Source organism: Rhincodon typus, chromosome 33 (genome assembly GCF_021869965.1).
Source record: "Rhincodon typus isolate 14 chromosome 33, sRhiTyp1.1, whole genome shotgun sequence".
Classification (NCBI taxonomy): domain Eukaryota; kingdom Metazoa; phylum Chordata; class Chondrichthyes; order Orectolobiformes; family Rhincodontidae; genus Rhincodon; species Rhincodon typus.
Genome location: NC_063364.1, coordinates 7655998 through 7677320, shown reverse-complemented (window position 1 = coordinate 7677320; position 21323 = coordinate 7655998). Strand labels below are relative to the sequence as shown.

At 41.5% G+C, this 21323-nt stretch overlaps 1 protein-coding gene across 9 annotated transcripts in view; it reads right to left on the bottom strand.

Annotated features, from left to right (window-relative positions):
- The window catches only part of hdgfl3 (HDGF like 3), a 100853-nt gene that overhangs the window by 59636 nt on the left and 19894 nt on the right, over positions 1–21323 (bottom strand). For 5 of the 9 annotated variants that reach the window (XM_048616039.1, XM_048616043.1, XM_048616037.1 and 2 more), the window contains exon 1: positions 20866–20996. The exons of the other annotated variants lie outside the window; for them this stretch is intronic. In XM_048616039.1, coding sequence (XP_048471996.1) covers positions 20866–20973 — 108 coding nt within the window. In that variant the 5' untranslated portion in view covers positions 20974–20996. Of the gene's footprint in view, positions 1–20865; positions 20997–21323 lie in introns of those variants that run through there. 9 annotated transcript variants of the gene reach the window in all.

The following is a 21323-nucleotide window of genomic DNA, read 5'->3' as shown; positions in this document are numbered from 1 at the left end:
GTTTAGTTATGATATGCTGGAAGGCAGCTGTAATACTGTATGCACATATATGCTGAATGGAAGGGTGTGTGCAAGCCCCATTCTTAAGTGCTCTTCCCTCCTTCAATTTGAAACAGTTTTCCCATCCTAACATGCTGTAACGCATGTTGTTAACTATGCAGCAAGAGTAATAAGAAATCTGCAACCCAGGTAACTGACCAGGCCAGTAGTCTCTTCTAATCAAACTGGTTTAGGGATTAAGCAAGAGACACAGAGCAACAGAGAAGGAAATAAAGTGAATTAAAATCAAATCAGATACAGAAAGAGTACTAATGAGGGACAGGTACTGTAAACGAAGATGGAGGTGAACAAAGACGAAGACATTTTTTTTCCCCCAAGATCTCAAAAAACAATTTACTAATTGCATATATGAGAAAGCTAAGTTTAAAACTGTTACCTTTTTGGGAGGGAGAGGTTGAGTGGCATTGCTGAATCAGAAACCTGCTCATTATAAAAGTTAATTACCAGCGTCACCTCTCTGATGTGATTCCTTGGCTATTTATATCCAAATACAGCAATATTATTCAAAACTCACGAGTAGGCTGAAGGCAAGCTTCTGTTTTTCCGAGAACCACCACCAAGTGGCACAACTCATCCATCAATTTGTGGCAATTCGCATTTCACAAGGCCTCTCTTTCTCACCACAAGTTGATGGATAACTTTCACATTAATAATGGTAAATGTAATTAAACTCATTATTACCCTGGTCCAGCGTGACTGAAGAGTCCACGAACCTTATGTAGGTTGGCACGGAATGTATATTCTCATGCCACAGAATTTGGTTGGAACCAGTGCAGGAATAGGCTTTGATGTGCTACATAATTCAAGTGGTCCTGATTGCATTGCTTTTCAATGCTGAATGATGAAGCAATTCACACATACATTTGTCAAACTGTTTACTTATCACTTGATAAAATTTCTTTTAAGACGCAAAATTGGCTTTTATTCTATGCTTTTTGAAACTGCTTATTATGAAATCATTTTTTTCTCTCAACTTCCCTTTTTGATTTACAAAGCACTTAAGATGCAAGTACCTCCTCTGTTTCTTTATTCTTCTTACATTCCTGTTAATACTTTATTTTTCTAATTATTTACTTGATTTTGTTCCCCTTTACAGCTTATTGAAGCTATGATTAACAGAGGAGATGCAACTTAAATATTTATTTTCACTATTCATTCTGTGTATCACAACATTTAGTTATCAATTTCCACCCTCTATTGGTTTCTTTACTGCTACACACATTATACACAGAGTTAATTTAGACTTCTGCTAGCTGCCTCTGCAAGCACAGGAATCACATATTGCACAAAGGGATGCATCGTCCACAGCAATAGCTGCCTCTGCAGGTGTTTTCTTTTTAATTAATTTGTGGGAATTGTCCATTGTTAGCACTATTGAGAATCACTAGTTGTCCTTGAAAAGGCACTAGTTAATCCTCTTCTTGAATCTTTGCAGTCCAAGTGGTAAAGATCTTTGCACTCTACTATTAGGAAGATAATTCCAGCAATCCGACCAGCATCAAAAAGAGGCAAGGTGATATATCAAGACAGCAAAAACTGCAAATGCTGGAAGCCAGAATCAATACAGTGTGGAGCTAGAGGAACACAGCAGGTCAGGCAGCATCAGAGGAGGAGCAAAGTCTATGTTTCAGGATGGGAATAACAAATCTTTCATCGGTCCTCCCCACTCTAAATCGATAAGATGATCTATGTCTAAGTCGAGAAGCCTTCATTTTTAAAGTAGAATTTAAAGGTAACTGTTTTTCCATGCACCTACCCCTTCCAAATTCCCCTTTGATGTTATGCTCCATGTAAACATGACCACTTAAATATCATCTGAATATAAAACGGTCAATATATGTTTTAAGAAATATCTGAATTGGTTATTTTCACATCATGATTGAATACAAATAAACCAAGAGATTTCATTTTACTAGAGCAGACATCCATCAAATGGTAGTTGTTTGATTGAGATTATTAAAAGACCAATGTATTTAATTAAAATCTGCAGACCCATCTAAGATTCTAACTCGGCCCATGAAAGTTTTCCATGCTGACGATGGTAATAAATCTAGTTAGAAACAGCGACGGGGTGAAACTGGTCTTCACGAAGAGCACAGAACAGAAAATATACAATTTTTCACTGCGCTGACTTTTATTTCTGGGTGACTATAGCATATATTGTCTAGAATTTTAAACAGCAAAACAATGAAAAGTGACAGTGAGACTAAGAAGTAAGCCTCCAGAGGGAAAAAAAAAAGAGTTTGAACTACTGTTCTCTGAACTTCAAGGGAAAAAGATCGATAAGATAGCCGTGAACTGGTGTGCATGTGTCTTTTAGGAAGCAGATGCAGGATTTTGATCCAGCGATAGTGAAGGATACCAATTTATTTCCAGGTCAGGATGGCGTGTGGATTGGAGGACAACTTGAAGGTAGTGGTGTTCCAATGCATCTGCAGTCCTTGTCCTTCTAGATGATAGAGGTCATGGGTTTGGAAGGTGCTGTCAGAGGAGTAGTCAGTCTTCTGATAGCACAGGGATTGAGGTAGTGTACCACCGTGGCAGAAGTCAGTGGCTTGATTTCAAAGATTCACTTTATTTTAAAGCTAAACAGGTGAAATCATTGAATTGCATTTTGCCAACCCTGTAGGCATAGGCTGGAGGTGGTAGTACCCATAAAATGGCAAGGGAAGATTGGACATGGAATGCCTACTGCCTGCCTTCTGCCATGCCATCATACCACCTTACTAGTGGTTAGAATCCAGAGCTCAAGTGAACCACTTATGTGGTTAATTAAGCACCTTGCCTAGCCCAACCATTAAAATGATGGAATACTCCTCACTTTTCTGGATGGGAGCAGCTCCAACAACACTCAAAGCTCAATACCATCCACGACAAAGCAGTCCATTTGATTGGCGACTCATCCACAAGTATTTACTTCCTCCACCATTGATGCTCAGTAGCAACAGTGTGCACCATTTACAAGATGTGGTACAGAAATTCACCAAAGATCCTTAGATAGCACCTTCCAAACCCACAATGATGAAAGCCAGTGACAGGAAGGCCCTGCAATGCATGGGAAGACCGCGTGGCAGCTTCTCCCTGGGCCATGGATCAGGTACTTCTCACCGGGCATTCTGTGAGCCAAATGCCCATGGCAGCAATACTTATCCCAGTGGAAACATCCTCCTCTTCCCACTAACACTGCCACCCACCTCACTGGTGCTGCCTGACTTGCCCATGCTTCCCTCAGCCACACCTACCTGGTGAAGACGCCAGGCTGCGTTTATATAGCATGTTTTCAGCTAGACGCAGTCCCAGCAGTGGTCACTGCTCTTGATGGTGCAGCTGAGAATGCAGAACTACCAGATTGCTGACTGGCTTGCAAGTGTTGGCAGTGGGAGCCTGACTTTTAAAAAGGACTGGAGTTTTGCCAACAGCCAATTATTTGCCAGATGGATGTAAGTGGGTCTGAGGTTCCCAAACAGGGCATGGTAGGATTGCTGTCTGGCTTTAAGGCCTGTCTTCACAGCTGGTGGTGTGCTGACAAATTTCAGGCAACATTACTATTTTAGTATCAGAGTCACTGAATTTTTGCAGCATGGAAAAAGGCCCTTTGGCTCGTCATGTCCAAGTTGGTCATCATCTATTCTAAGCACATCTTCTAGTATGTGGCCTGTAAACTTGTATATTTTGGTGCTTCAAGTGTTCACCTAAATAGTTTGTGGTAACACCTGCCTCTGCCATCTTTTTAGGGAGTTAGTTCCAGATACCCACCATCCTCTGGGTGAGAAAAAAAAACACAAATCTCCTCTAAACCGTCTGGATCTTACCTTAAAATTATGCCTCCTGGTTACTGACGTCTTTACAACAGGGAACTGTTTCTCCCTGTCTACCCTGCTGTTTACCCTGTCGATGCCTCTCAGAACTTTGTATACCTCAAATCAGGACTCCCTTCAGCTTTGTCTGCTTTAAAAGGAGAATAACCTCAGCTTATCTAGTTTCTCTTCAAAGCTGAACTACTCCAGCCCAGACCTGGTAAATTTCTTATATACCCTCTCTAGTGCAATCATATTTAGACCAAAAGGGCCTGTTTCCATGCTGTATTACTCTACATTCTTCCTATAGTGTAGTGACCAAAATTGAACACAGTACTCCAGCTGTGGCCTCACTAACATCTTATACAGCACCATCATAACCTCCTTGCAATGTCAAAAGATATTGAATATGAGGGCAATGAGAACAGCGAAAGCTTGAACAACAGTGAACCCACTGTTGGTACCAAATGCTTTCCATTCATCTGTTTATTAAAGATTTGTTTCAGACAGTCTGAGGGAGTGATAAATCATACAGTTACTCTAACAAGGATGTCACATGGTATATTCCAGTGGGTGAGAGCACACAAGATTCTTCCTTTGAATCTACTGATCTCTGCAGAAATACCTAGTTATAGGATGCGGAAGCAGCAAGAGAGATCCATAAATCCTTCTCCAACAATTTCCCAACCCGTTCTTCATGCTGAAAAAAGTGGCAGACTCTGCTAAGTTGTCCAGCATGTCTACTGGCCTAATCGTACCCTGCTTCATGTACATTAACTCGATTCCTCTGGTTTCTTTACTTTAGCTTATTTCCTGATTCAGCTTTCAGGTAATTAGGAGGTCAAAGTTGTTCCTTTTGGCTGATAGTGGCATATTAATATTTTCTGCTACAGACAGATTTAACTGTATTACTGTCTGTAATTGCTATATGATGTCTGATAGGTAAGACATTTAATTTTATTAAATAAGTGAAATTTGGTCATCTTCAGTCTCCTGGCTTTGGAGGAATACTTGCTTCCATTCCAGTTCAATGGCTTCTAAGATCGCTGCTCAGTCCAAAGTGTGATCCGCGGACTCTGTCACATATGGTCAGATGATGCTCGAGGTGTCAGGTCAACGAGGTGTTTGAATGTTTGTGCTCTCGCTCGCTCTCCAACATCTTAACTTCACCTCTGTACATTCCTGACAGTTCAACATGTTTGCTGCCTTCCTGAATTCACCACTTTGTTCAGTCACAAGCCAGTGACTCCAACAAGTCATTGGGGATGACTGATTATTCCCTCGAGGTTACTCGGAGGACAACCCTGAAGTCTTTCTGCTGTCCTCCTCAAAGTCTCCTGCCAAAACCAAGTTTGGAGTAGAACTTTGGGAGTCTGGGTCTCAGGCTGATGAGTGACAAGCCCCACTCAATGAAGCTGATTTCTAGTGATTGGAGCCTTGATGCTGGGCAAGTTGGCTTGCGACAGGGATTCTGCTGTTGGAATCTTACCTGAACACTCATTTGTGCATAAATCTCTGCCAGATATTCAGGTCAGCTAGTGGAAATCTGTAATTGGATGGCTGTGTAATCTACATTTGTTCAAAAAAATGTCATGGCTGCATTGCACATGGTAAATCATATACCCTTGTATGATGGTTTATTGTAGCAACCTTCTTACAGATTACTACAAATTTCTTCAAACAATTTTTTAAACGAACTGCCAAAGAATCCTCGTACCAGCATTTGGAACACAAGAAACCACACAAGCTCCAACAAACAGAAAAATACCATCGAAATTCAGTCACACTTCCAAAAAAAAAAAGACAAGGAAAGCAAGACAAAATACCCTGTGTTCTAAGTTGCTGAAAAGCTAGCAAACTCTAATTAAACTCACCGTGAATCATTTCCTCAAACAACAAAATACTGACTGACCGGAAGCTCTGTTCTACTTACAGTTAGTTGCTGCACACCTAGAACACAACAGTTCAATCTTTGTAGCAAAATAATACATTCCACTTTATATGATGTAGCACTATTGGCTTTACAATGCTACAAATCATCTGACTTACCATGAACAACGCCATATGAGATCCAAAAAAATAGATCTAGCGGACGTTTGCTGCCTGCCACACTTTTAATCAAACAAACTAAAATGTTTTGCACTGGATAAAAAAAAATGAAGTTAGAAAAATATTAATTTGACATCACAACGTTGGGATGATTTTATAAATCAAACCTGAAAATAATGAAAGCCACAATTGCCTCAAGTCTTGGAAGCAATACAACCCTAACCCAACCTGTGCCTGATTACCCATTAGTGTTTACAGACTTAAAAGAACATATCAACATGCTGCACACGACTAGTTGATTCATTGAACCAGCCCTCTACAGTCGTTGTGCAACTGAACATTTTGTTTGGAGGCAGAGGACATGGGCAAGATTCTAACTGGATACTTTGCATTGGAATTCATCCAGAAGAAGGATATGGAGGATAGTGAGATTAGTGTGGAGCACGTTAATATGCCAGGGCATTTCAGATCAAGAAAGAAGTGGTAATGGATCTCTTGAAGAGCATTAATGTGGGTAAGCCCTCCATGATGGAATCTACCCCAGGTTATTGAGACAGGCATGAGAGGAGATTGCTGGGGCCTTGACCAAGATCTTTGTATCCTCACTAGCCACTGGAGAGGTCCCAGAGGACTGGCGAGTAGCTAATGTTATTCCTCTGTTCAAGAAGGGAAATAGGGATAATCCAGGAAACTATAGACCGGTGAGCCTCACATTGGTGGTTGGGAAGCTATTGGAGAATATTCTTAAAGATAGGATTTATCTGCATTTGGAAAAGCATGGCCTAATTAGGCGCATTCAACATGGCTTTGTGCAGGGCAGGTCATGTCTTGCTAACTTGATTGAATTTTTTGAGGTGGTGACAAATGTGATCGATGAGGGTAAAGCAGTGGATGTTGTCTACACGGATTTTAGTAAGGCTTTCGTCAAGACCCTTCATGGTAGACTTATCCAGAAGTTTAAGATGCACAGTGACTTGGCCGCGTGGATTCAGAATTGGCTTGCCCATAGAAGGCAGAGGGCAAGGGTGGATGGATGTTTTTCTGGTTGGAGGTCCGTGACTAGTGGTGTTCCACAGGGATCCATACTGAGGCCTCTCTGGTTTGTAATACATGTAAATGGGTGGGTTAGTAAGTTTGCAGATGATACAAAGATCGGTGGAGTTATAGATAGTGTACAAGGTTATCAAAGGATACAGCAGGATATAGATCAGTTACAGATCTATATGGCAGATGGAGTTTAATCTGTGTAAATGAGGTGTTGCACTTTGGGAGATCAAATATTAAGGAAAAGTATACAGTTAATGGCAGGACATTGAACAGCATTGATGTACAAAGGGATCTTAGGTTTCAACTCCATAGCTCTCTGAAAGTGGCCATGCAAGTAGATAGGGTGGTAAAGAAGGCATATGGCATGCTTGCCTTTATTAATCAGGGAATTGAGTACAAGAGACAGGATGTCATGTTGCAGCTTTATAAGACTTTGTGGTTAACACTGCGTTCAATTCTGGTCAGCGCATTACAGGAAGCATGTGGAGGCTTTGAAGAGGGTGCAGAAGAGGTTTACCAGGGCACTGCCCGGATTAGAGGGTATGAGCTACAAGGAGAAGCTAGAAAAATTCGGGCGTTTTCTCTGAAGTAGAAGAGGCTGAGGGGAGACTTAATAGTAGTCTATAAAATTATAAGATGCACAGATAGGGTTGATGGTCAGAATCTTTTTCCAAGAGTTGAAATGCCTAATACTCGGGGGCATGCATTTAAGATGCGAGGGGGAATATTCAAAAGGAGATAAGAGGGACATGTCTTATTTTTTTAAAACAGAGTGGCAGGAGGCTGGAACATACTGCCAAAGGTAGTGGTGGAGGCAGACACGATAAAGGGCATTTAAGGGACTTTTAGATAAAGCACATGAATATGCAAGAAATGGAGGGATATGGACCAACGGCAGGCAGAAGGGATTAGTGTAATTTGGCATCATGTTTGGCACAACATCACAGGCTGAAGGGTCTGTTCCTGTGCTGTACTGTGCTATGTTCCATAATGCCCTGCAGACTTCAGTAGTTTCATAAACCTCTAAGGAAAGTCAAATAGAGACAAAGAAGTGGCAGGATAAGAATACCCTCTTCCTACTTGAGGGAGTTCAAAATAGGCTTTAGAAAACCAATGAACGTGTGAGACATGTTTAACATGCCACCTAGCCTTCATGCGCTGTAAAATTATCATTTCCTATGTGAACACTTGTCAGGAAACTTGTTAGACAGCATGTAGACAGTGTAGATGATAGCATAAAATTACACAGGGATATTAATGGACTGGGTAAAATTGTGGCAGATGGAGTTCAATGTAACCAAGTGTGAGGCTGTCCATTTTGGATACCAAAACAAAAAAGATCAGGGTACTTTCTAGGTGATATGAATGAAGTTAAATACAATGAATGCCCAATGGGATTTGGAAGTTTACGTGCACAGATCTTAAAAATTCCACAAACAGGTGCAGAAAATAATCAAGGCAGCTCATGGAATGCTGGCCTCTATATCTAGAGGAGATAGAGGATCTATCTTCACTTTAATAGCAGAATAATAGCCTGCAGTATATAGTTTTAGATGGTACTTATGGAACAATTTACCATGATCAATATAATTATATTGACTAGTATCAAACACAATGATGTTTACTTCCAAGGAAGTGACACATTTCTGGTCTGAAATATTACTGATAAAGTTTTGATCTCAGCTTAGATTTCCATCACTGAGCAGGTCATTCCTTTGCAACACACTGCAGATTTCTTTTAAACCGAGGGAAAAAAAAACTGATCTTTTTATTAGGAAATAGAGAACACACCGCTGTGCCCTGACCAAAATGATCACATGTTCCCAATACATGCGAATACTGTGACCTCCAAGGATCTTGAATGAGAAAGACTACCATCTGATGTTCTTCATGATCTCTGTAACAAAGTCTATGTTAGAAATGTAACTTGTACACAGTTGCCATCGTGCAATAAACTAAGACTAGAGACTCTTCAGAGAAGACGACCAAGTGGTTTTCTCCAATCACACCAGACCAGACTCTGCAAGAGGATGGTAGCAGAAAATCAACCTTAGGTGACTTTTTTTTTTTAATACATTCATGGGATGTAAACATCATTGACTATGCCAACATTTACTGCCCATCCCTATTTACTCAAGAATTTGGTGGTGAGCTGCCTTCTTGAACTGTTGCAGTCCATTTGCCATTGGTACTCACAATGCCATTAGAGAGGGAGTTCCAGAATTCTAACACAGCAACACTGAAGGAAAGGTGATACATTTCTAAGTCAGGCTCATGGCGGAACTTGCAAGTGGTGGAAGTTCTGAAGAAGCGTCCCCAGACCGAAAACGTTAACTTTGCTTTCTCTCCACAGATGCTGCTAGACCCACTGAGTTTTTCCAGCAATTTCTGTTTTTATTTCTGATTTCCAGAATCGGCAGTTCTTTCAGTATTTTTGTTTAGTTTTCCATCATACTCTGACTTGTGCCTTATTTAGTGGACAGGCTTTGGCGAGACAGGAGTGAGTGAGTTATTCATTACAGTATTCCTAACCTCTGACCTGCTCTTGTAGCCACAATATTTATAGTGGGAGTTTCTGTGGCTGTGATTCTATTGAACATCAAGGGGCAATAATTGGATTCTCTCTCGTTGGTGAGGCTCGTTGCCTGGCATTTGTGTGGTGTGGTTCAATTCAGCCATGGTCTCACTTGAATGACTCAGTAGAATTGTTGGGCCAAATGGCCTACTTCTTCTACAACATGGAAACAGACCCTCTGGTCCAACCAGTCCATGCTGAACATAATTCCAAACTAAATCAGTCTCACCTGCTTGGTCCTGGCCCATATCCTTCCAAACCTTTCCTATTCATGTACTTATCCAAATGTCTTTTAAACTGGTAATTGTGCCCACGTTCACCACTTGCTCAGGAAGTTCATTCCACACGTGAACCACCCTTTGTGCAAAAAAAATTTGCTCCTCCTCACGTCTTTTTTTAAAAATCTCTCTCCTCTCACCTTAAAAATGTGCTCCCAGTCTTGAAATCACCATTCCTGGGGAAAAGACAACTACCATTAACTCTATCTAGACTTCTCATTTCTTTATAAACTTCAATCAGGTCACCTCTCCACCTCCTATGTTCCAGTGTAAGAAGTCCCAGTCTAAATCAGCCTTTCATTATAACTCAAACCTTCCATACTCAGCAACATCCTGGTAAATGTCTTCTAAACCCTCTCCAGCTTAATAATATCCTTCCTATAACTGGGCAACTAGAGCTGGAGACAGTATTCCGGAAGAGGCCTCACCAATGTCCTGTACAACCTCAACATGACATCCCAACTCCTATACTCAAAGGACTGAGCAATGAAGGCAAGCGTGCCAAATGCCTTTGTAACCACCCTATTTATATGTGACACAAACTTCAAAAGAACTATGTACCTGTACCCCTAGGTCCCTCTATTCTACAACACTACCCAAGGCCCTACCATTAATTGTATAAGCCCTATCCTTGTTTGTTGGTGACTTTTTGCTATATTTTATTAAATACAAGTAACAATAAATTACTATATACTATATTGCAACTCAGAAAATGCAATACCTCACATTTATCCAGACTGAACTCCATCTGCCATTTTTCAGACCATTGACTCATTTGATCACGATCCCTTTGTTATCTAAGAAAATCTTCACTGTCTACTATGCCAATTTTCATGTCATCTGCAAACTTACTAATCATGCCTTTTGTATAAATGATTTGGATGAGAATATAAATGACAAAAGATGACCCAGAACTGATCCCTTTGGAACACCACTGGTGACAGGTCTCCAGTCCAAAAGACAACCCTCCACCATTACTCTCGGTCTCCTGCCGTTAAGCCAATTACATATTCAATTGGTAAGCTCACCCTCAATCCCATGTGATCTAACTTTATTAATTAGTCTACCATGCAGAACTCTATCGACCTTTAATCTCAACTAAGTAAAATAATTTTTAAACTGTATCCTGGGGTGAACTTCATTAAATCTTCTTACACATCACTGAAACTCCAATTACATACAAAAGTTTCTACAGTTATGCTGGTAGAACAGCCCAAGCTGTAAGGAAATTCATCAGTGTGCAACACCCTGTATTCTTGCTATGATTAATTTTTGATTAATCTGAATGTGTACATACATTGATAGAGTCACAAAGTCATAAAGCACAGAAACAGATCATTTGATTGAATGAGTCTATGCTGAACATAATTCCAAACTAAACTAGTCCCAGATGCCTGCTCCTGGCCCATATCCCTCCAAACCTTTCCTATTCATGTACTTATCCAAATGTCTTTTAAACTGGCAATTGTGCCCACATTCACCACTTGCTCAGGAAGTTCATTCCACACGTGAACCACCTTTTGTGCAAAAAATTTGCTCCTCCTCACGTCTTTTTTTAAAGATCTCTCTCCTTTCACCTTAAAACTGTGCCCCCTTGTCTTGAAATCCCCCATCCTAAGGAAAAGGCAACTACCATTAACTCTATCTGTACCTCTCATTATTTTATAAAACTTCTACCAGGTCACCTCTCCACCTCCTATGTTCCAGTGTAAGAAGTCCCAGTCTAATCAGCCTTTCTTTATAACTCAAACCTTCCATACTCAGCAACATCCTGATAAATCTCTTCTGAACCCTCTCCAGCTTAATAATATCCTTCCTATAACTGAGCAACTAGAGCTGGAGACAGTATTCCAAAAGAGGCCTCACCAATGTCCTGTACAACCTCAACATGACTTCCCAACTCCTATACTCAAAGGACTGAGCAATGAAGGCAAGCGTGCCAAATGCCTTTTAACTACTGCGTTTATATATGATGCAAACTTCAAAGAATTATGTACCTGTACCCCTAACACCTCAAGAGGGAGTGAGGTTCCGTAAACTTGTGTTTTCATATACACCTGTTGGACTATAAACTGGTGTCATGTGATTTCTAACAACGCTTGATCAATTGTTCATTTCAACGTTGAGGTGTTTGTTATCCAAATGTATTAGGTACATGGGGGACAAGGTGGGTATGTGGAGTTAGCTCATACATCAATTATGACCTCAGAATTGTGGAACAAGTTCCACGGACTGTATACAGATTCCTGTTCCTATAAATCCAACAAATCTCGTTCAATCAATTTGGAAATACTGAATAATATCTACCCTGCACACACCCACATTCAAATCAGGTTACTAACTGTCACATCCATGTTATAACTATCAAAAGTCACTTACTGAACTGCTATACAGAGTGTGTGCCCAATTTCAGGTTGGAAGAAATGCAACATCAATTTGACTCCTCCTTGTTCAAAGTAATTTAATTGAAATTACTGGCTCATTTAAAATTTTCTTAGCACTAGATTTCCCATTTGTAGCAATGCAAATTTTGACTTCTTGCACAGGCTGGATATTATATGCCTCAGTCAAATGTGGGTGGGGTTGTCGCACTCAAATACTTCACCAGACATCCCTGCCCAACACACTGAACCTGGGCGCTAATTGGCTCTAAATAAAAAGCTTATCATGCAAATAAATATCTTTTACAGCTGTCTATGAATTTTTGGAATTAAAGGCTGGTGAATAAATTCTGTACTGTTTCAATTGTGGTACTGTGCTATTTTCATTTGGCAACCAGTGTACAAGGTGTCACCCAAATCCAAACTGGCTATCATCTGACAGCCACCCACTATACCTCAGCAAGGCATCAGCAGGGTGCAGGATCCTTGCTTGATTTTTCTCTCCCTTGCCATCAGGCACACAGGGGAAAATGTTCCCTCTACGCTGCGAAGTTCTGCCCATGCCAGTCTACCAACACATTGGCTTCTGCTGCTACCTCACACAGACCTTGACGAAAATTAGAGAGATTGTTGCACAGAGGCATGTATAGACCAGGCATCTGGCCCAGCACCTTCCCACCCACCACCAAAACCTCTGAGGAGGGGGGAAAATGGGCACTGAAATTGGCAGTCTACCCCCATACGTAAATAGGAAGGATGGTTCCATTAAGCTTATTAAAAGCTCAAGACTCCAATATTACACGGCTCGTGTCATAAAATGGTTGTTACAGACAGCCAGACAGGAGCAGGAAGGTTATTTTCTTTCAAAAGTGTTTAAAAGAGCAGGAAGGAAGGGGGGTTTACTATTGTTGTAATGTACCCTTTGCCCATCAGGGACATCTGAAAAAGGCAGCATCCCCCTTCCTTCTTACACTGCCATCATACAAAATCTTTATCCTCTCCCTGACGGTGCTGATAAACACCTGTCTGAAGCCTCAGACTTGTATTCCTCCAGAATCCATGCAGCCTTTGCTTTTGGACCCAGAAGCATCCAATACAGAACTCTGACAGAGTATAACTATTGCAGCTGTGAGCCAATCTGCCCTCAAAGGAGGGATTTTCTCCTTGTGAGGGGCAGAAATCCCACTAGGAGCTTCTTTAGCCCACCCACTCGCTTGATAGCTCCTTTGAGATGCTATTTGAAATCTACATCCACCTGTCTATATATCTCCTTAAGTGGCTCTGTTTGGAGGACTTTAGACATATTTAGGGTGCTCTTTGAATGCAAGTTATTCTGATTCAGTTGAAATATTGAATAAATTATTCCTAGCACCAAAACTGAATTATCAGTAGTATACTAAAGTCCTTTTGAAAAATGTCTTTTGGTGTTCTCATTTTTGTCTCCATTATCCACAGGATTGATTGAATGAGGTGTGAACTTTATTGTTGCATAACTGAACAAAAATTACAGAAGCATACAGGATGGAAATAGCTATGGAGTCAGAGTTATACAGCACTGAAACAAACCGTTTGGTTCAATTCATCCATGCTGATCAGATATTCTAAACAGACCTCGATCCATTTGCCAGCATTTGGCCCACATCTCTCTAATCCCTTGCTATTCATGTGCCATCCAGATACCTTTTAAATGTTGTAATTGCATCAGCCTCCACTACTTCCCCTGGCAGCTCATTCCATACACGCACCACCCTCTGCGTGAAAAAGTTCCCCTCTGCGACAATACTGTGGCTTTAAGAGGTGTTTATCCTGGTTTCTTTTAGAGGGAGATTAGGAGGCAGGTGATGAGCAGTCTATGAACAGATAAACAACTTATGAAGCCATTTTTTAAAGCTGGAACAACAGAAGCAGCCTGAATGGGTGTGGTCAAGCTCCCGGAACCAGAATTGTTACTTTAGCTTTCAGCAGTTGCTGTTGGGGTCTTGAAGAGGTGGAAGCTATTTTTGTCCCTCTGTTGGTTACACAGTCAAAAGCTGGAGGTTCTCTGCATGCTACAGTAGTTGCATGTAAGACAATCTGTGTCTGAATTTGTCTTGTCCAAGTGTGTGTATATGGGATGTTACTATATTGGAACAGTTAATTAGTAATAGTACTGTATCTATTAACTATTAGAAAATTTAACAGAGTAAGTTACTCCTTCCTTCTTTTATTGTATTTTAACTACAGTAGATAGATAAAGTGTGTTTTGTTTTAAATCCAGTAGTTTGACCAACTGAATTGTATCTGGAATGCAAAATGTTATATTTACCATTAAAATAAAAGAAAAATTAGAGTCTAGACTATCCTCAAACGTTTGATTGGGTTTAATCTGGTACATAGTGCCTCTGACCGTAAAATTATGCCCTCTGGTTTTGGACTCGTCTATCTTGTGAAAAAGACCTTGGCTATTCACCTTATCCATGACCCTCACAATTTTATAAACCTTTATAAGACCACCCCTCAGCCTCCAATGCTCCAAGGAAAAATCCCAACCTATTTAGCTTTTCCCTATAGCTCAATCTGACCAAACCCAGGAACATTCTTGTAGATATTCTCTGAACCCTTTCAAGTTTAACAACATCTTTCCTATATCAGGGAGACCAGAACTGAATGCAGTATTCCAAAAGTGGCCTAACCAATGTCCTGTACAGCCACAACGTGACATCCCAATTTTAGATACTGCAAGTGTGCCAAACGCCGCCTTCACCACCCTGTCTACCTATGATTCCACTTTCGAGGAACTATTCACCTGCACCCCTAGGTCTCTTTGGTCAGCATGACTCCCCAGGACCCAACCATTAATTGTACAAGGTTACTGGCTGGTTAGCTTGCAGACATTTCGTCACCATGCTAGGTAACATCATCGATGAAGTGATGTTGTTCTACTCCGCTTGGAATTTCAGTTCAGTTGGGTTGTATCATTATGACACAAGCCGACTTAATGGACTGGATCATATAAATTCCAAGCGGAGTAGAACATCGCTTCATTGGAGGCCTCACTGATGATGTTACCTAGCATGGTGACAAAAACATTTGTACGATAACCAGCCAGCTCAGTGAGCAAGCCAACAACCTCATCCACAATTGAGGCACGGTGGCACAGTGGTTAGCACTGCTGCCTCACAGTGCCAGCGACACGGGCTCAATTCCACCCTCGGGTGACTGTCTGTGTGGAGTTTGCACGTTCTCCCTGTGTCTGTGTGGGTTTCCTCCGGGTGCTCCAGTTTCCTCCCATAGTCCAAAGATGTGCAGGCTAGGTGGATTGGCCATGCTAAATTGTCCGTAGTGTTCAGGGATGTGTAGATTAGGTGGGTTAAAGGGGGATGGGTTTGGGTGGGTGCTCCAAGGGTCGGTGTGGACTTGTTGGGCCAAAGGACCTGTTTCCACACTGTAGGGATTCTATGATATAACCCGAGCTACAAATCTTCACAAGAACATTAATTGTGAAAGCCCTACCCTGATTTGTCTTACCAAAATGCAACACCTCCAATTTATCTAAACTTCATCTGCCACTCCTCAGCCCAATGGCCCAATTCTTCTAGCTTTTTATGTACTTGCCTTCATCTCCTGCATCGGGGGCGGTTCAATTCAGCGAATAATAAATACCAGTTGTTCAAACCTAGATTACCAAGGAGGCTGGAATTTAAAATTCCTCTACACATCTACTGGGAACCTGAGGGAAAACATCGACTTTATATTTGCCTTGCCTTGCAACCTCTCAGAGGCACTGCATGAGCACAAGTTATTTATGTCATAAGCTTGCAGTGAGACACTCATTTGCCCCAATATCTACCTGATAAATGCTTGGTGGGTTGGGGGTCGCATCCTGTGCATTTCACTTTTTAACCCTCTCCTCCAACAACAACTCCCTTCCACTCCATCCTCCCCCACAATTGTAGTGAGGTTAACACTGAGGCTGATCATCAATCTATCACAGAGGTGAAACTCATGTAGATAGTAAGTTATAAAGAAAGGGTCGATTTAGTATAGCATTGATAATCTAGCACTTCTTGTGTTCAGCAAACTTAAACGCTCAGCAAATTTCAATTAAGCAAGAGAAGAGGCATGGACGAGGTAGGGAGGTGTGGTGTCTGCAACTCCAGTATTCTGTTAGACCACCAGTGTTGCTCATGCTGCTTGAGAAAGAGTTGACCTTCACCACAAAGTCTGCGCACAACTCACTGTAAGTGTTCCCCTGCTGACCCTTGACCTGCTGGGTCCACCTCAGTGTCCTGAATCTCGAGAAGAGATTGTAACAGAATGAGTCACACCTGGTAAACGTGCAGGAATTCAGTGCAAAGGAAAGTCTGCACCATCTCAGTTTGGTAAGAAATGTTAAAGTGAAGACTGAAATGATATTTCACTGGGGATGAGAGTCTTTAAAGGATATTGCTGGGAAAGAGGTTGAACTTTTTTTAAAAAACTGATTATGGTGATACAGAGTCATACAGTCATGCAGCACTGAAACAGATGCTTTGGTCCAACCAGTGCATGTCGATCATGTTCCCAAATTAAACTAGTCCCACCTCCCTGCGCTTGGCTCATATTCCTCCAAACTTTCCCTATTCATGAACTACTACTTCGAGGGTAGTAATCTCTTGGTTACTACCCATGCCAAGTGCTAGTAAGGCAAGGAATAGAAAGATAGGTCAGATGAATACATGGCTAAGGAGCTGGTGAAGGAGGCATGGTTTCAGGTTCTTGCAGTCATTGGGACCTGTTCTGGGGCAGGGGTGGCCTGTACAAGAGGGATGAGTTGCACCTAAACTGGAGGAGAACCAATATCCTCACAGGGAGGTTCACTAGTGCTACTGGGGAGGGTTTACATTAAAGTGGCAGGGGGCTGGGAACCACAACAGCTGGTCAGCAAGTAGAGGGATTGAGGGGAAGGTAGATGTTAGGCCCAGTAAATCAGAAAGAAAGGGCAGACAGAGAAAGATAAGTGAACATGATGGTTCTGACAGGCTGAAGTGTGTTTCTTTCAACCCAAGGAGTATCATATGTAAGGCAGGTGAGCTTAATGCCTGTATCGGTGCATGGAACTATGAAGTTGTGACCATTACAGAGATTTGGTTGAAAGAGAGACAGGACTGGCTGTTTAACATTCCAGGGTTTCATTGTTTTAGACAAATGAGGGAGGAAGGTAAAAGAGGTGGAGGAGTTGCATTATTCCAGGGAGATGATAGCCCAGTGGTAGTTCCACTCTACTGTTAATCCAGAGACCCAAATAATGTTCTGGGGACCTAGGTTCAAATCCCACCATGGCAGATGGTGGAATTTGAATTCAATAATTATCTGGAATTAAGAATCTAATGATGACCTTGAATCCACTGTGATTTGTACAGGAAAAACATCTGGCTCACTAATGTCCTTTAGGGAAGGAAACTGCCATTGTTACCCGGTCTGGCTTACATGTGACTCCAGACCCACAGCAATGTGGTTGACTTTTAACTGCCCTCTGGGCAATTAGGGATGGGCAATAAATGCTGGCCTAGCCAGTGATGCCCTCATTCTGTGAACGAATAAAGAAAAAAATTACTAATCAGGAGAATGTTACAAATGCACTCAGAGGAAATACAAGAGGGCTCATCCACTGAGGCAATATGGGTAGAGTTCAAAAATAAAAAGGCTGCAATCACTGATGGGATTTTATTACAGGACCCCCAACGGCCACCGAGAGATTGAGGAACAAAAATAAGGCAGATTATGGAAAGATGCAATAACAACAGGGTTGTTTTAGTGGGTGACTTTAACTTCCCCAATATCGAATGGCATTCCCTTAGAGCAAGAGGCTTAGACAGAGGAGAATTTATTAAGTGCATCCAGGAGGGTTTTTCGAAACAGTACGTACACAGAGGAGAGGCCATACTGGATCTTGTATTAACTAATGAGCCTGGCCAGGTGGCTAAACTTTCAGTGGGAGAGCATTGTGGAAACAGCAATCGCAACTCCTTAAGTTTTAAAGATCAGTATGAACAAAGATAAGTCAGGACCTTGTGGGAAGGTACTAAATTGGGGGAAGGCACTAAATTGGGGGAAGGCAAATTACATCAGTATTAGGCAGGAGTTAGGGAGTGTCAATTGGGAGGAGCTGTTATCAGGCAAGTCCACATTTGACATGGGGGATTTGTTTAAAGGCCTGGTGATCAGAGTTCAAGACCAGCATGTTCCAGTAAGGAGGAAGGACAAGGATAGCAAAGTAAGGGACCCTTGGATATCGAGGGAGGTTATGAATTGTCGTAAGGAAAAAAGAAGCATAAGTAAGGTTTAGGAAGCTAAAAACTGACAGGACCCATGAGGAATATAAGGAAAGCAGGAAAGAACTCAAGCAGGGAATTAGGACAGCAAGAAGGGGCCATGAAATTACCTTGGCAAGTAGGGTTAAAGAGAATCCCAAGGCAGCCTATAGATACATTAAAAACAAGAGGATAACCAGGGAGAAGTAGGACCACTCAAGGATAAAGGTGGGAACTTGTGCTTGGGGGTGAGATCCTAAATGAGTACTCTGCATCAGTATTCACCCAGGAGAAGGATATGGAGGATAGTGAGATTTGTGTGGAGCATGCTAATATGCTCTGGCATTTTGAGATCAAGAAAGAAGTGGTATTGGATCTCTTGAAGAGCTTTAAGGTCTGAACAGCACTGGTGTACAGTGGGATCTTGGGGATCAACTCCATAGCTCCCTGAAAGTGGCCATGCAAGTAGGTGGGGTGGTAAAGGTGGTGTATGGCATGCTTGCCTTTATTGCTCAGGGAATTGAGTACAAGAGTCAGGATGTCATGTCGCAGCTTTAGAAGACTGGTCTGGCCACATTTAGAGTACTGCATTCAATTTTGGTCACCACATTACAGGAAGGACGTGGAGACTTGAGAGGGAGCAGAAGAGGTTTACCAGGATACTGCCTGGATTAGAGGGTATGAGCTATAAAGACAGGCTAGAAAAACTTGGGTTGTTTTCTCTTGAGTGGCAGAGACTGAGGGGAGACTTGATAGGAGTCTATAAAATTATGAGGTGCATAGATAGGGTTGATGGTCAGAATCTTTTTCTCAGAGTTGAAATGTCTCAAACTAGGAGGGATGCATTTAAGTTGAAAGGGGGAAAGTTCAAAGGAGACGTGAGGGGCAAGTCTTTTACACAGAGTGGTAGGAGTCTGGAACACATTGCCAGGGGTGGTGGTGGTGGAAGTAGATGCAACAAGGGCATTTGAGGGACTTTTAGGTAAGCACATGCATATGCAAGGAATAGAGGGATAGGGAACAATGGCATGTTGAAGGGATTAGTTTCATTTGGCATCATCATGTTTGGCACAACATCGTGGGCTGAAAGGCCCGTTCCTGTGCTGTAGTGTTTTATGTTCTATGTTCTATCTTCTACATTCTATGTTCTAAATGTTGTAACTATACCTGGATCCACTACTTTCACTGGGAACTCATTCCATACATGAGCCACTCTGCGTAAAAGAATTGCCCTCATGTCCTTTTTAAATCTTTCTTCTCTCACCTTAAAAACATGTCCCCTATTTTGAACTCTGCCACTTTAGGGAAAAGACCCTTATCATTCACCTTATCTATGCCCCTTACGATTTTATAATCCTTAATAAGGTCACCACTTGACCTCTTACACTCCAGTGAAAAAAGTCCCAGCCTTTCCAGTCTCTCTATTTCTCAAAACTCTCCATTCCTGGCAACATCCTGGTAAATCTTTTCTGAACCCTCTCTAGTTTAATAATTTCCTTCCTATAACAGGGTGACGAGAACTGGACATAGAAGAGGCCTTGCTAATGTCCTGTGCAACCTGAACAATAACATCCCAACCCTATACTTAAAGGTCTGAGCAACGAAGGCAAGTGTGCCAAACACCTTCTTAAACACCCTGTCTACTTGTGACGTAAATTTTAAAGAATTATTTATCTGCACCCCTAAGTCTCCCTGTTCTACAATACTACTCAAGGCCCTACCAATAATTGTATAACTTCTGTCCTTGTTTGTATTACAAAAATTCAATACGTCACATTTATTCAAATTAAAGTCCATCTGCCACTCCTCAACCCATTGGCTTATTTGATCTAAATGGTCTCATGTAACTTTGTGTATTAAATAGAATTTTTAAAAAAACACTTACATTCTTCTGTTAAAAGAACACTGACAGCCTCATGTGACCATGTTCAGTGATTGACCACCCAAGTAGCCAAATTATAAAATATATATTTTCTACCAAACCAGGTTTCACTGTGCAATCTGGTCAGTCCAGTATGACCAGCAGCTGGGATCATAACATCTTGTACATTCTCAGCTTTTCCATATCATTTGCAGAAAAAAACTTCAGAAATTCATGCACTATATAGTTTTAATTCTGGACTTTGTGCGTTGTTTCTTGCTAAAAACAATACACAATCAGACCAATAAAAGCAACATACTATAGATGCTGGAAATCTGAAAACAATCAGACCATTTTAGTCATTAATAATAAATAAAACATACATAAAACATCAAATTTACCAAGCTTTATGGATATATGTAGCTCCTACAATCAAATGTGTTATATTAAACTAAATGGACTGTCCCAATGGAAGGTAGTAAAACCCATCAATAGGGAAATCATAAGTTAGACAATATAACACAATACAATAAAGCTGTACTCACCAAAATGTTATCAAGCATTGTATCTAAAGGTTTGAGTAGATCTGTAGCTCGGGTTGTGGGTGTTGAGGTTAGTTGGCTCGCCGAGCTGGTTTGATGTTCCGCAGACATGTCGTTACCGTGCTTGGTAACATCGTCAGTGCAGCCTCTGATGAAGCGTGGGTGTGTCTTCGCGCCTGGTTTTTAAACTCTGGGGTCCGTTGCGAAGGATTGCCTCACTTCCGGGTTTCCTCCGTAGTGGAATGTATATGGGGTCGAGTTCAATGTGTTTATTAATAGCATGCTTCGTGGAGTGCCATGCTTCCAGGAATTCTCGTGCTTGTCTCTGCCTACCCTGTCCCAGGATCTTGGTGTTGTCCCAGTCGAAGTCGTGGTTCTCCTTGTCCATGTGGATTGAGATGGGTGAGTATAGGTCGTGTCTTTTTTGTAGCCAGTTGGTGTTCATGGCTACAAAAAGACAC